The 12,497-nt window shown below is 49.2% G+C and overlaps 1 protein-coding gene across 1 annotated transcript in view; it reads left to right on the top strand.

The window, feature by feature from the left end:
- The window catches only part of LOC306982943 (protein kinase C-binding protein NELL1-like), a gene marked incomplete at both ends in the record, with an annotated part of 170,190 nt that extends 165,877 nt beyond the window's left edge, over nt 1-4,313 (top strand). Inside the window, 2 exons of the mRNA XM_079583387.1 lie at nt 1,610-1,736; nt 4,181-4,313. Coding sequence (XP_079439513.1) covers nt 1,610-1,736; nt 4,181-4,313 — 260 coding nt within the window. The remainder of the gene's footprint in view (nt 1-1,609; nt 1,737-4,180) is intronic.
- Nucleotides 4,314-12,497: the final 8,184 nt, after the last annotated feature.

The raw sequence follows: 12,497 nt of genomic DNA, 5'->3' as shown, positions 1-12,497 counted from the left end.
CTCCTCTCCTCTCTCTCTCCTCTCTCTCCTCTCTCTCCTCTCTCTCCTCTCTCTCCTCTCTCCTCTCTCTCCTCTCTCTCTCCTCTCTCTCTCCTCTCCTCTCCTCTCTCCTCTCTCTCCTCTCTTCTGTGTCGGTCGTGTCGCTGACGAGTCGTGATGAGCTCGTTAGCCTCGTTAGCTTTGTTTGCGGTGGCTCCTCCCCCTGGACTCGTCTCCGCGGCGACAGGCGCTTTATCACACGCTGCACACGGAGTCTCTCTGACTGCGCTCGCTCTGAGCCGGCTCTGAACTGCTTTTCAGGGACTGGAAGTGTTTCATCTCAAACGTTCACTGCTTTTTAACCTCTTAAAGCTGTATAAGTGCCCCTAGAGGCCATGAGCGCCACTGCAGCTGTCGCACATGTTGTGTTTTTTACTCATTCATCGTCCGTGAGAGTAAATCCTGGGCTGACAGAAAAGACAAAGGGACAGAGGGATGTTGTTCATCATGGTTTTCACTCAGACTTGGCTGTAAATACTGTTTAAGTGGAGCTAGCCCACAGTTAGCCTGTTAGCTTCTTCGTCCTGATGTGTCTGTTATCATCATGTGTTTTGTCTTTGTTGGTGATGTAGTACAGTATATTATCTGTCTCGCCCTCAGTACAAGTATTTAGTTCATTAGGTTCATTCAAAGCTCCATAAAAACCTCCATTTTAGATCAGAGTTTTCCTAAAGCAACATTTTCACATTCGAGGTGTTACAGTCTGACAGTTTCAGTTTTTTTTTTTCATTTTCGTCTCCTTTCTGTTGTTATTTTGACACTTTCCTTAAGAAGCTTTAGATCTGTGTGAGGCTGAGCTGAGAAATGCTCTCGTTCAGACGGGGTTAATGACTTTAACATAATGAATGTAATGACTTCCTGTTTGTACCTGAACAGTTGTTTCCTGTTCCGCGTCTCATAAACCCTCCGTCCTCGTCGTATTGAGTCCTCTCTCTCTCTGACGGCTCTGGGCTCGAGCGCGTCTCGCTCTGGCGTTGATTTGCAGCTGGAGAATGAGGATAAGTGGCCGCTCTGTAGAGAATCTTCTTAATCTGCTCAGAGGCTCGTCTGGGGAGGGTGGATTTGTCATTTATCCGCCGCCGCCGCCGCTCTCTCTGAACGCCGCTCTCTCTGAACGCCGCCGCCAGATAATCGGCCTCCCATCACTCCCTGAACGCTCGCCGCCGCCGCGCCGGACAGAATCCCGGTCCAACGGGGACACACGTCTTTATTTTGGGATATTTGGGGGACGAAATATCCCCAAAATATCCTTGTGTGAGGCTCGTGTGAGGCTCGTGTGAGGCTCGTGTGAGGCTCGTGTGAGGCTCGTGTGAGGCTCGTGTGAGGCTCGTGTGAGGCTCGTGTGAGGCTCGTGTGAGGCTCGTGTGAGGCTCGTGTGAGGCTCGTGTGAGGCTCGTGTGAGGCTCGTGTGAGGCTCGTGTGAGGCTCGTGTGAGGCGGAGATTAGGAGGAAAGTGAAGCTCATAATGACGGCTCTGGGGAATGAGCGCTTTTCCACTCTGCTTTAGGAACTTTCCTGTTGACTCGGCCGATGTTTAGAAACCGTCCCCGTATAAAAATCCGTCTCAAAGAGTCTGGAGAGCGAGAGGGAAACAAGCTGGAGCTCAGGCCGAGAGCGACGGACTCGGAGCTTTTCCAAGCGTCTCCAACTGACACAGATTCAGCCGAGTCTCCATCCAGTCTCCAGGTCGGGGAGACGTACAGGGGAGACCGGGGCTGGTTGTCACATGGTAAGACAGGGTCACATGATCATATCAGTGTTTACTTCCTCCTGATGCCACATGGTGGTCGTCAAGGTTACAAACAGGTTCATGCAGATTCTATAAAGTGTTTTGTTTAGTGCTGACACTTTTACACATAAAACATCATGACTTACATTAGACTAAGTGTAGTTCCTCAGGTACAATGTGACGCACGTTTCCCCTGATCATCTCAAACCAGTTTCCTGATTCAGCAGAACAATGTCTGACGGTTACACAGTCGTCTCCTATACAGTTCTTTAACAGTCTTACAGAACGCCCGGACAGTGGAAAAGAAAGACTGACAGAGGTTTCAATCATCTGATGAGGTCAGAGAGGAGCTCAGTCAGATCAGCTGCAAAGGCTCATGGGATCTGCCATTAACACTGAGCAGATCCTGTAGACTCTGCAGAAGCTGAGAGGGTCCAGGACCATCAGTGCAGGTCACACTGAAGCATCTCCAGAGGCTCCTCTGAGGTTCAGGAGGACGTGATTATCTGACCAGACTCCGCCTGAAGCAGGTCACACTGAAGCATCTCCAGAGGCTCCTCTGAGGTTCAGGAGGACGTGATGATCTGACCAGACTCCGCCTGCAGCAGGTCACATGACGCTGCCTCTGATTGTGTTTCTTTTGCCAAACTGTTCCAACTGTATTTATTGATTTATTGGTTTATTTGGTCTGGCAGTGCGTGTTAATGAACATACATGGGTTTCCATCCGTCGTCCCCCATGTGCGCTCTCAAACACACTCACCCTGGCCTATTGTACATGTTTTAGGGGAAACCGCAGAACCCGGAGGAAACCTACACAGACACGGGGAGAACATGCAAACTCCACAGAAAGGGAATCGAACCTGGCACATGGTACCACCCGTAACAAAGGACCACCTGTGTTTGACATCACCGACACATGTGGGACTTTGTGTCACAGTCTGAGAAGTGGAGCTCAAAGAGTCAGTGAGTCCAGGAGCTGAAGCAGAAAGTGTCACAGCCACGCCCCCTCTTCACAGCCACGCCCCCTCTTCACAGCCACGCCCCCTCTTCACAGCCACGCCCCCTCTTCACAGCCACGCCCCTCTGTCCTTCTGTGTCAGAGAACTCACCTGACCAGCCTCAGCGTCGTCTTTCTGACCCATAACCAACACAAACGCCCCGTCTGACCTTTGTCTGTGAAATAACAAGTGTCCAGGCCCTTCAGTGTTAATTTTGAAAACATATTTTATTTTACTTTTAGTCTTAGTCTTTTGACTAAAATGTCATTTAATTTAGGCAAGATTTTGTCAAAAAAAACTTCAATTTTAGTTCTAGTTTTAGTCGACTTATATTTATAATATTGATTCTAATCATATTTAATGTTGTTCCTCTGCTTCATGTTTCTGCTCCACATGAACAAAGCTCAGAGCTGATCCTTTAAACATGATCTGAGGCTCTTTCAGACGCTCAATACAAGTTTGGATGATTTTAGTCTCTCCTTTTCATTTTTATTTAGTCTGATTTTAGTCGACTAAAATATCTGGACATTTTAGTCACAGTTTTAGTCTCATGAGAAACTTTTAATTTAGTTTTAGTCCAATTTTAGTCACAAAAATATCCATCCATCCATTTTCTTCCGCTTTATCCGGGGCCGGGTCGCGGGGGCAGCAGTCTCAGCAGAGATGCCCAAACTTCCCGATCCACACACACCTCCTCCAGCTGTTCTGGGGGGACCCCGAGGCGACACCAGGCCAGCTCGGAGACATAGTCCCACCAGCGTGTCCTGGGTCTTCCACGAGGCCTTGTCCCACTAGGACATGCCTGGAACACCCCCCGCGGGAGGCGACCAGGAGGCATCCGGAACAAAACAGTCAAAAATATCACTTTGACTAAAATTAAGACTATCCATGTGTTTACCAAGTGTTGAGTGTTTGATGGGAAAAGTGTGAGGGCCACACGACTCATGAGCTGCTCCTCTCACAGGACCACAGGACCACAGGACCACAGGACCACAGGACCACACGACCACAGGACCACAGGACCACAGGACCACACGACCACACGACCACACGACCACACGACCACAGGACCACCTCTGCACATTTATAGGAACAGGCCAGTGTTTTCCAGACTGAGATATGTTCTTACCTGAGCTTAGACGAGTTGAGGAAGAGTTTGGTCACTTCTAACTTCACCCCTGTTTGGAGCCATAGGAACATACAGGGAGAGGCCAAATGCAAACAACATCTTTGGTTTTTGACACAACTTGTCTAATCTGAGGTAAGAACATGTCACAGTAAAAACACTGGCCTGTCCCTTTAACAGTTTATCACTGCCTTTAAAAGCGGCTCCGCCTCGTTATGATGTTTTTGTCTCTCTGTTCACACGCTCTGGCCTCACTCGTGTGTGAACCTCTGGGTTGTGGTTCCAGGTGTTCTCCTCCTCGTGAGTCATGCACGCGGCGCCCGGACCTCCTCGTGTCGGACACAAATGTCAGTGCGGCGCCGGCGGCCGAGCTTCACATTCACACTGTTTTCAGCCTTTCACCTGCGGAGCAAAGATAACGGCTAAAGGTCGAGGCTGTGTGGGCCCCAAAGTCACGTCCAGTCATTAAATATTCCTCCTCCAGGCTGACGCAAACACACAAATGTAAAACCGACTTTACATTTGTCATTGAAGCGCTGACAAACTGTGGGGATTAATACTAACCAGAGGTCCCTATGCTAACGTGGCTATGATAGTTAGCACTGAGGCTCCTCCCCCTTACTCCTCCCTAACTGACGACCATGGCGGACGAAGGGCCCGACTCTCTCCCGTTCAGTCTCAGTGGTAAACATGGATGCAGTACAGTGTTTGGCCACCAGCGTCACATTGGGGGCGCTGTTTCACACTGGTCCAGGGACAGCTTTACCCCAATCCAAAAGCTTCTGGAAAAAAGGTGTGGAAATAGCAACAAAACTGAGACGAAAACAAGGATTAAAATATGAAAAAAGTGAGAAAAAATTGACGAAAAAATTTAGAATAAATGAAAGAAAAAGTGACAAGAATTTGACAAAAAAATGCAAATAATTTGAGGAAAAAGTGACAAAAAAGTGACAAAAAAATGGACCAAAAAAAATCTAAAAATGTATAAAAAACTCACGAAAATTTGACAAAAATGAGACGAGTGCCCAACAAGAAAAGTGAGGAAAAAGATCAATTTAGTTTTGTAGGTCTTTCAAATGAGGCGTTACACTGGCCTACAGGATTTGGGTAAAGCTGAACTGGAGAAAACGCTCTCGGTTCAGGCGGGAGTTAAGAGGTTAAAGGAAATGACTTTGGCTTTTTCAGCTCAAATAAATGATTTTTCCCCATTTTTTTGCCCAATGTTTACCCAATTTTTTGGCACAATTTATTTATATTTTTGTCCAATTTTACCCTAATTTTTTTCAAATTTTTCCTTTTTTTTGTTCAATTTTTTCCTCAAACTTTTCCACATTTTGAAGCCACATTTTTCCCGCTCAGTTTTATTACTAATATTTCCTCTTTCCACCGTTTTCCTCACATTTCTCGACGTTGCAGATGAACCTAAAATTGTAAATGTGCAGATCCTCCTCACATTATTGTTCTCCCAGCTCCGGCAAACCCACACTGTCGCCGTGTCCTTGGGCAAGACACTCCCCCCCCCCACACACTGGTGAATGAGTGACAGTGACTGGGGGACTGGCTCCTCACTGTGATGAAGGTATGATGGAGTGTAAGTGTGTTGCTCAGAGGCACACTGGTTGATCATGTGACCTCGTGGTTTGGAGGCGAACACTGAGCGACTGTGTAAACGCTGTGTTTGCTCTGCTGGACCGAGAGAAGGTCAGAGCGTCTCCAGAGGCACGACTGCAGCTGCTGCGACTCCCCCCCGCTCTCCCCCCTCTCCCCCCCTCTCCCCCGCCCCCCCTTTCTCCCTCGCTAAAAAAAAACTACTACAACTAGAAAAATGTGACAAAAATGAGCTGAAAAAGAAAATGAAAAGGAAGGAAAAACATCTGTTTAGATCAGTTTTGTAGGCCTTAGCTTTCAAATGAGGCGTTACACTGGCCTTTCGTCTGCAGGCTCCAGTCCAGATGCTTTCAAATTCGGGTAAAGCCGCTCGGTTAAGACGGGGGTTAAGAGGTTAAAGGAGCCCGTGTCCTTACGAACATATGCAGATCATTCAGTTGACTCCTTCCCCTTCTACTTCCTCTTCTACTTCTCCTTCTACTTCCTCTTCTTCTACTTCCTTTTCTACTTCTACTTCTCCTTCTTCTTCTTCTCCCTCTTCTTCTTCTACTTCTCCTTCTTCTCCCTCTTCTACTTCCTTTTCTTCTCCCCCTTCTACTTCATCTTCCTCTTCTACTTCTCCTTCTTCTACTTCATCTTCCTCTTCTACTTCCTCTTCTACTTCTTCTTCTTCTCCTTCTACTTCTCCTTCTTCTACTTCATCTTCCTCTTCTACTTCCTCTTCTACTTCTTCTTCTACTTCCTTTTCTTCTCCCCCTTCTACTTCATCTTCCTCTTCTACTTCTTCTTCTTCTCCTTCTACTTCTCCTGCTACTTCCTCTTCTTCTACTTCTCCTGCTACTTCCTCTTCTTCTACCTCTCCTGCTACTTCTCCCTCTTCTACTTCTTCTTCTCCAAGAGTCCAACTTCACGAGACGTTTCTAAAACCCCTGAGACAAAACCACAAAGTCTAAAAGTCAAAGCCGTTCCACACGATGGTTTTATTCTTCAGAACAGTCAGAGACAGAGTTCAGCACCACGGACAGCTCCACAGCATTAGCAGAGAAACAGAAACTCATTAAAAACACTCACTTCTCCAGGATTTAACATAATAACATAAAAACACAAAATCCACATCACAGCAAACAGAATATATTAAGATTAAATAAAGTTTATAAAATCACCCAGGCACAGATTCACAGCTTTTCCCCTGATTCAAAAGTGCAAAGAGAAACAGTCACAGCAACGTCAGCAAAAAGTACAAATACAGGATTCCTTTGGACCAGTCCCAGGTTCAGTTCATCACGCTGCTGGTGCGGATGTGGTGCAGATGTGGTGCAGATGTGGTGCAGATGTGCAGTCTGAAGTCTGAGGCACTGGGATACATTCAATAAAAACGTACAAAAGTATAAAAATATCAAGAAGAAACATTTCCCTGACAGTTTGAAAACTTAGAGTTCAGTTTGGAGACAATCATGTTCAGGAAAGAAAATAAATCTTTGTAAAAACTGATAAAACTCTAGATAATATAAAAATAAAGGTGTAAGAGCTGCCGGTCTGTGTCTGGTTCTTCAGAAACAGAAACGTGTTGAAGACGTCGTTACGCTTTGCAGACGGGCTACGTTATTATTAAAGTGATCGTCTGGAACATGTGGATCTAATGTCACAGAGTAAAGGCCAGATGTTGTGTTTCAGGGCGCAGGCTGTAGAGCAGACGACTGCGCAGACGGGGGAGCAGGCTGTAGAGCAGACGACTGCGCAGACGGGGGAGCAGGCTGTAGAGCAGACGACTGAGCAGACGGGGGAGCAGGCTGTAGAGCAGACGACTGAGCAGACGGGGGAGCAGGCTGTAGAGCAGACGACTGAGCAGACGGGGGAGCAGGCTGTAGAGCAGACGACTGAGCAGACGGGGGAGCAGGCTGTAGAGCAGACGACTGAGCAGACGGGGGAGCAGGCTGTAGAGCAGACGACTGAGCAGACGGGGCACAGGCGGTAGAGCAGACGACTGAGCAGACGGGGCACAGGCGGTAGAGCAGACGACTGAGCAGACGGGGCACAGGCGGTAGAGCAGACGACTGCACAGACGGGGGCGCAGGCTGTAGAGCAGACGACTGCACAGACGGGGCGCAGGCTGTAGAGCAGACGACTGAGCAGACGGGGCACAGGCGGTAGAGCAGACGACTGAGCAGACGGGGCACAGGCGGTAGAGCAGACGACTGAGCAGACGGGGCACAGGCGGTAGAGCAGATGACTGCGCAGACGGGGCGCAGGCTGTAGAGCAGATGACTGCGCAGACGGGGGCGCTCTTTACAATCTTCAGTGTCACACCTGGTGCAAAAGTGGGCAGGACAGACTGGCATTGCCATGTTGTAGTCCCGCCCCCTCCCCATGTTTCCCCAGACCTGCGGGAGGCGGTGGGTTGCGAGGGGGGGGCGAGGGGGGGGGTTCTCTGTACACGCGTAACATGCTGATGCAGCGCAATGTTTAATAAAGATTAAAGAAATACAAGTGTTCCTCCGCTGCTGCAGATCAGAGCTGAGCGGGCGGGACAGAGAGAGGCCTCGCGCTGGACACCGTTCGAATGAGCAAAGTTACCAAATGTACAGGATTTAACTGATCAGAAACTGTCATATCGGCTGCAGAGGAGTTACAGAGTTATGCAGTAGCTACAAGAAAACTGTATCTTATTGGAACATTTGCGCTGCAGCTGCAAGATTCAGGAGCGGCTGAATTGGAAAAGAAAAAAAAAGTTGCTCTGCACCCTGTGAAATGTGCTTCTTTCTTTAGGACTGAGCTGTGGCTCCACAAGGAGCATCATCAGGAGGTAAAGACTGACACACGATGGAAACGTCTCCTTAAAACTCAGATCAGACCTGGTGTTGTGGCAGTTGAGGCGTGTGTGGTTTATTTATGGAAAACTGTTGTTGTTTTGGTGTCGGCGTGTGCAGCGCGTTGATCTATCAAAGTAAACCCGTGCGTAACCGACGCTCAGACTTTTCACGGCAATTTCGCTTTTGTTTTCAATTTGACGTTGATTCTAAGGAAGACGAGGCAGCGCGATGTAAAGAGGAACATAATGTGAAGGTGCCATAGAGGAGTAGCGCGAGTGCTGCTTGTAATGAACCTCAGTCGCCTCTTTTTCTTAAATAACGCCCTCTCCCAGCGGCGCCGCCTTTAGCGCCACATGTAAGATCACGCGTGCACCACGTTGCCTTTAGAGCTGCGCACGGACTGAGCCAGTCACAAGATCTGGCCTTCAGAGCTCCATCCAACAGAGGAATGTTTCATCCAGAAGCAAAACAACAAGGAACAAATGTTATCATTTCAGCCCAAACTGGAGCTCATGTGTTTTACACCAGAATGTGGAAAAGTGGAAAGTCGTTATTTTCCAGGTTGTGTAGATTTAACACCAGTTTTAATCCGATTTGAGGATGTGGGTTTTGCAAATGTCTGCTCTGTAATCCTGTGTATGAAGCTCCTAAACTGTGCAGGGGGGGCTTTTCTTCCGATACGATCCTGGGGGCTTGAGTTTCTGCTGATATCGTTCCTCCAGTTTCAGATCAATACAGTCTTTTTCTATATTAATAAATAAACTATTGCAAAAACATCACTGGTTTCTGCACTAAAGATCATCGGCTTCAGGACTCAGGCTTTAGTCACATTGATATGAACTCACACAGAATCAAATCAAAGCGTCCAGAGCCCAGTGTTTGTGTTTCTAAAATGACTGATCAGACACTTTGTGAGATGTTCATATTGTAAAACATTCTGTCCAAGGTTAGTGTCATAAATCCAGTGATCCTTGTTCAATGTTTCTCCATTACAGTTTAGAATAGATATAAAATCCTGACAAGAAAAGACTTTATCGGTCTGACGCTGGAGAAAAAGTCACTCACTTTTTTCACTCAGAGAAAGACACTTTTAAGAAAGTCTCTTGGTATCGGTTAATATCGGATATCGGCCGATACTCAAACCCCAGTCTAGTTTGGAGATGTCTCTCTCTCCTCATATTCAGATCTTACAAACTATCACTTTAGTAATCGTGTTACATCCGTTTGTGAAGGCTCTCATTCATCCAGGGAGAATCCATCGACTGGACTGGGTTTTGGTAAAGTTGAGGTCGTTTCGCTTCTCGTCACAGGAGCTTCTTCTGAGCTCTTTAGGTCAGAAAAGACACTTTTACCCAAACAGGAGCTGAGTCTGAATCAGACCCCGGCTCCTCCAAACACATCCAGCTGTTCACAGTCGTTCTGCTGAGTCACACCAGCCTGAACAAAAGAGCGAGGTTCACCTGATCTTCACAGGCCCAGGTAGAGCAGCTCCACTGAGACCTGGTTTCTGTTTCTTTACCCCCTTTCGAACCATCAGGGGGAGAATGAGGCGTGTCTTGTCCCGCTCTGTAACGGCCGATTGAAAACCTCGCTCTTCTGTTCAGGCTAATGTGACTCAGCAGAGCAAAGACCTGCGAACAGAAACAACAAGAGGAAAGGATGTTCCGCACTTTGGTCGTATATAGAGTCGTATATAGAGTCGTATATAGAGTCGTACAGAGTCTTATATAGAGTCTTATTATACGGCTCTTCACAACGTAAGTAGAAGCTCCGTTGATTTGAATGGGATTTCCCAACGTTCTACCGGTCATTATTTTCTGATAAAGGACGTCTGAGTTGGTGCTTTCATATCACTCCGCGCGTACGTAGCAGCGACACTATCTGTCCCGTCACTGCGAGAGAAGTCGGGGAATCGTGAGTCTGACTTTCAACTTACCCAGAGATTCACCACCATTCCTCCAACTGTGCCTTCAGCTAAGTGGCTAGGCTATTTGTCGCGGAAGTCACTAAATAAACCTTTGGACCTTCATAAAAGTGTACAAAGTTTATGTCGTGTGTGTTCAGTTGGCAAATGGCCGTATGATAAGCGGATAATGTATAAAACGCTGGTCATTATCTGGAAAATAAGCACCTTCAGGGCGAAACAAGACCGGTTCGCCCTGTCGGTGCTTATTTTCCCGATAATGACCAGCGTTCTATACATTATCCCTTACTTATATAGAGTCTTAGAGTCTTATAGTCTTATATATATAGTATTTTATCCAGTTTGGGTAAAACTGTTTCTGACTAAAAGAGCTCAGTAGAAGCGTCTGTGACTAGAAGCAAAACCCAGTCCAGTCGATGATTTAGCTTTTCTACCATATTACATACGGTTCTCACTGTCGCTGCACAAAGACATTCCCTCAGGCAGCAGAGTTTTTCACAGAGGCTGTTCTCAGTCACAAGTAACCCCGGCTCTCTGAGCAGCTTTCATCACATGGACTTTTACACATCTGTTTGGTGGTTCAGGAGGCGATGTGGTTCCGGCGGTGGTTCAGGAGGCGATGTGGTTCCTGCGCTGGTTCAGGAGGCGATGTGGTTCCTGCGCTGGTTCAGGAGGCGATGTGGTTCCTGTGATGGTTCAGGAGGCGATGTGGTTCCTGTGATGGTTCAGGAGGCGATGTGGTTCCTGTGCTGGTTCAGGAGGCGATGTGGTTCCTGTGATGGTTCAGGAGGCGATGTGGTTCCTGTGATGGTTCAGGAGGCGATGTGGTTCCGGCGGGGGTTCAGGAGGCGATGTGGTTCCTGTGATGGTTCAGGAGGCGATGTGGTTCCTGCGGTGGTTCAGGAGGCGATGTGGTTCCTGTGATGGTTCAGGAGGCGATGTGGTTCCTGCGGTGGTTCAGGAGGCGATGTGGTTCCTGTGATGGTTCAGGAGGCGATGTGGTTCCGGCGGGGGTTCAGGAGGCGATGTGGTTCCTGTGATGGTTCAGGAGGCGATGTGGTTCCGGCGCTGGTTCAGGAGGCGATGTGGTTCCTGCGGTGGCTCAGGAGGCGATGTGGTTCCTGCGCTGGTTCAGGAGGCGATGTGGTTCCTGCGCTGGTTCAGGAGGCGATGTGGTTCCTGCGGTGGCTCAGGAGGCGATGTGGTTCCTGTGATGGTTCAGGAGGCGATGTGGTTCCTGCGATGGTTCAGGAGGCGATGTGGTTCCGGCGGTGGTTCAGGAGGCGATGTGGTTCCTGCGGTGGTTCAGGAGGCGATGTGGTTCCTGTGGTGGTTCAGGAGGCGATGTGGTTCCGGCGCTGGTTCAGGAGGCGATGTGGTTCCGGCGGTGGTTCAGGAGGCGATGTGGTTCCTGCGATGGTTCAGGAGGCGATGTGGTTCCGGCGGTGGTTCAGGAGGCGATGTGGTTCCGGCGGTGGTTCAGGAGGCGATGTGGTTCCTGCGATGGTTCAGGAGGCGATGTGGTTCCGGCGGTGGTTCAGGAGGCGATGTGGTTCCGGCGGTGGTTCAGGAGGCGATGTGGTTCCTGCGGTGGTTCAGGAGGCGATGTGGTTCCTGCGGTGGCTCAGGAGGCGATGTGGTTCCTGCGCTGGTTCAGGAGGCGATGTGGTTCCTGCGGTGGTTCAGGAGGCGATGTGGTTCCGGCGGTGGTTCAGGAGGCGATGTGGTTCCTGCGGTGGTTCAGGAGGCGATGTGGTTCCTGTGATGGTTCAGGAGGCGATGTAGTTCTGGCGCTGGTTCAGGAGGCGATGTGGTTCCGGCGCTGGTTCAGGAGGCGATGTGGTTCCTGCGCTGGTTCAGGAGGCGATGTAGTTCTGGCGCTGGTTCAGGAGGCGATGTGGTTCCTGCGGTGGCTCAGGAGGCGATGTGGTTCCTGCGCTGGTTCAGGAGGCGATGTGGTTCCTGCGGTGGTTCAGGAGGCGATGTGGTTCCTGCGGTGGTTCAGGAGGCGATGTGGTTCCGGCGGTGGTTCAGGAGGCGATGTGGTTCCGGCGGTGGTTCAGGAGGCGATGTGGTTCCTGTGGTGGTTCAGGAGGCGATGTGGTTCCGGCGCTGGTTCAGGAGGCGATGTGGTTCCTGCGCTGGTTCAGGAGGCGATGTGGTTCCGGCGGTGGTTCAGGAGGCGATGTGGTTCCCGCACTGGTTCAGGAGGCGATGTGGTTCCTGCGCTGGTTCAGGAGGCGATGTGGTTCCTGTGATGG

The sequence above is a fragment of the Gobius niger genome (genome assembly GCF_951799975.1).
Source record: "Gobius niger genome assembly, contig: SCAFFOLD_57, whole genome shotgun sequence".
Lineage (NCBI taxonomy): Eukaryota > Metazoa > Chordata > Actinopteri > Gobiiformes > Gobiidae > Gobius > Gobius niger.
Note: the sequence above shows the minus strand (reverse complement) of the source record. Positions and strands in the feature narration are given on the sequence as shown.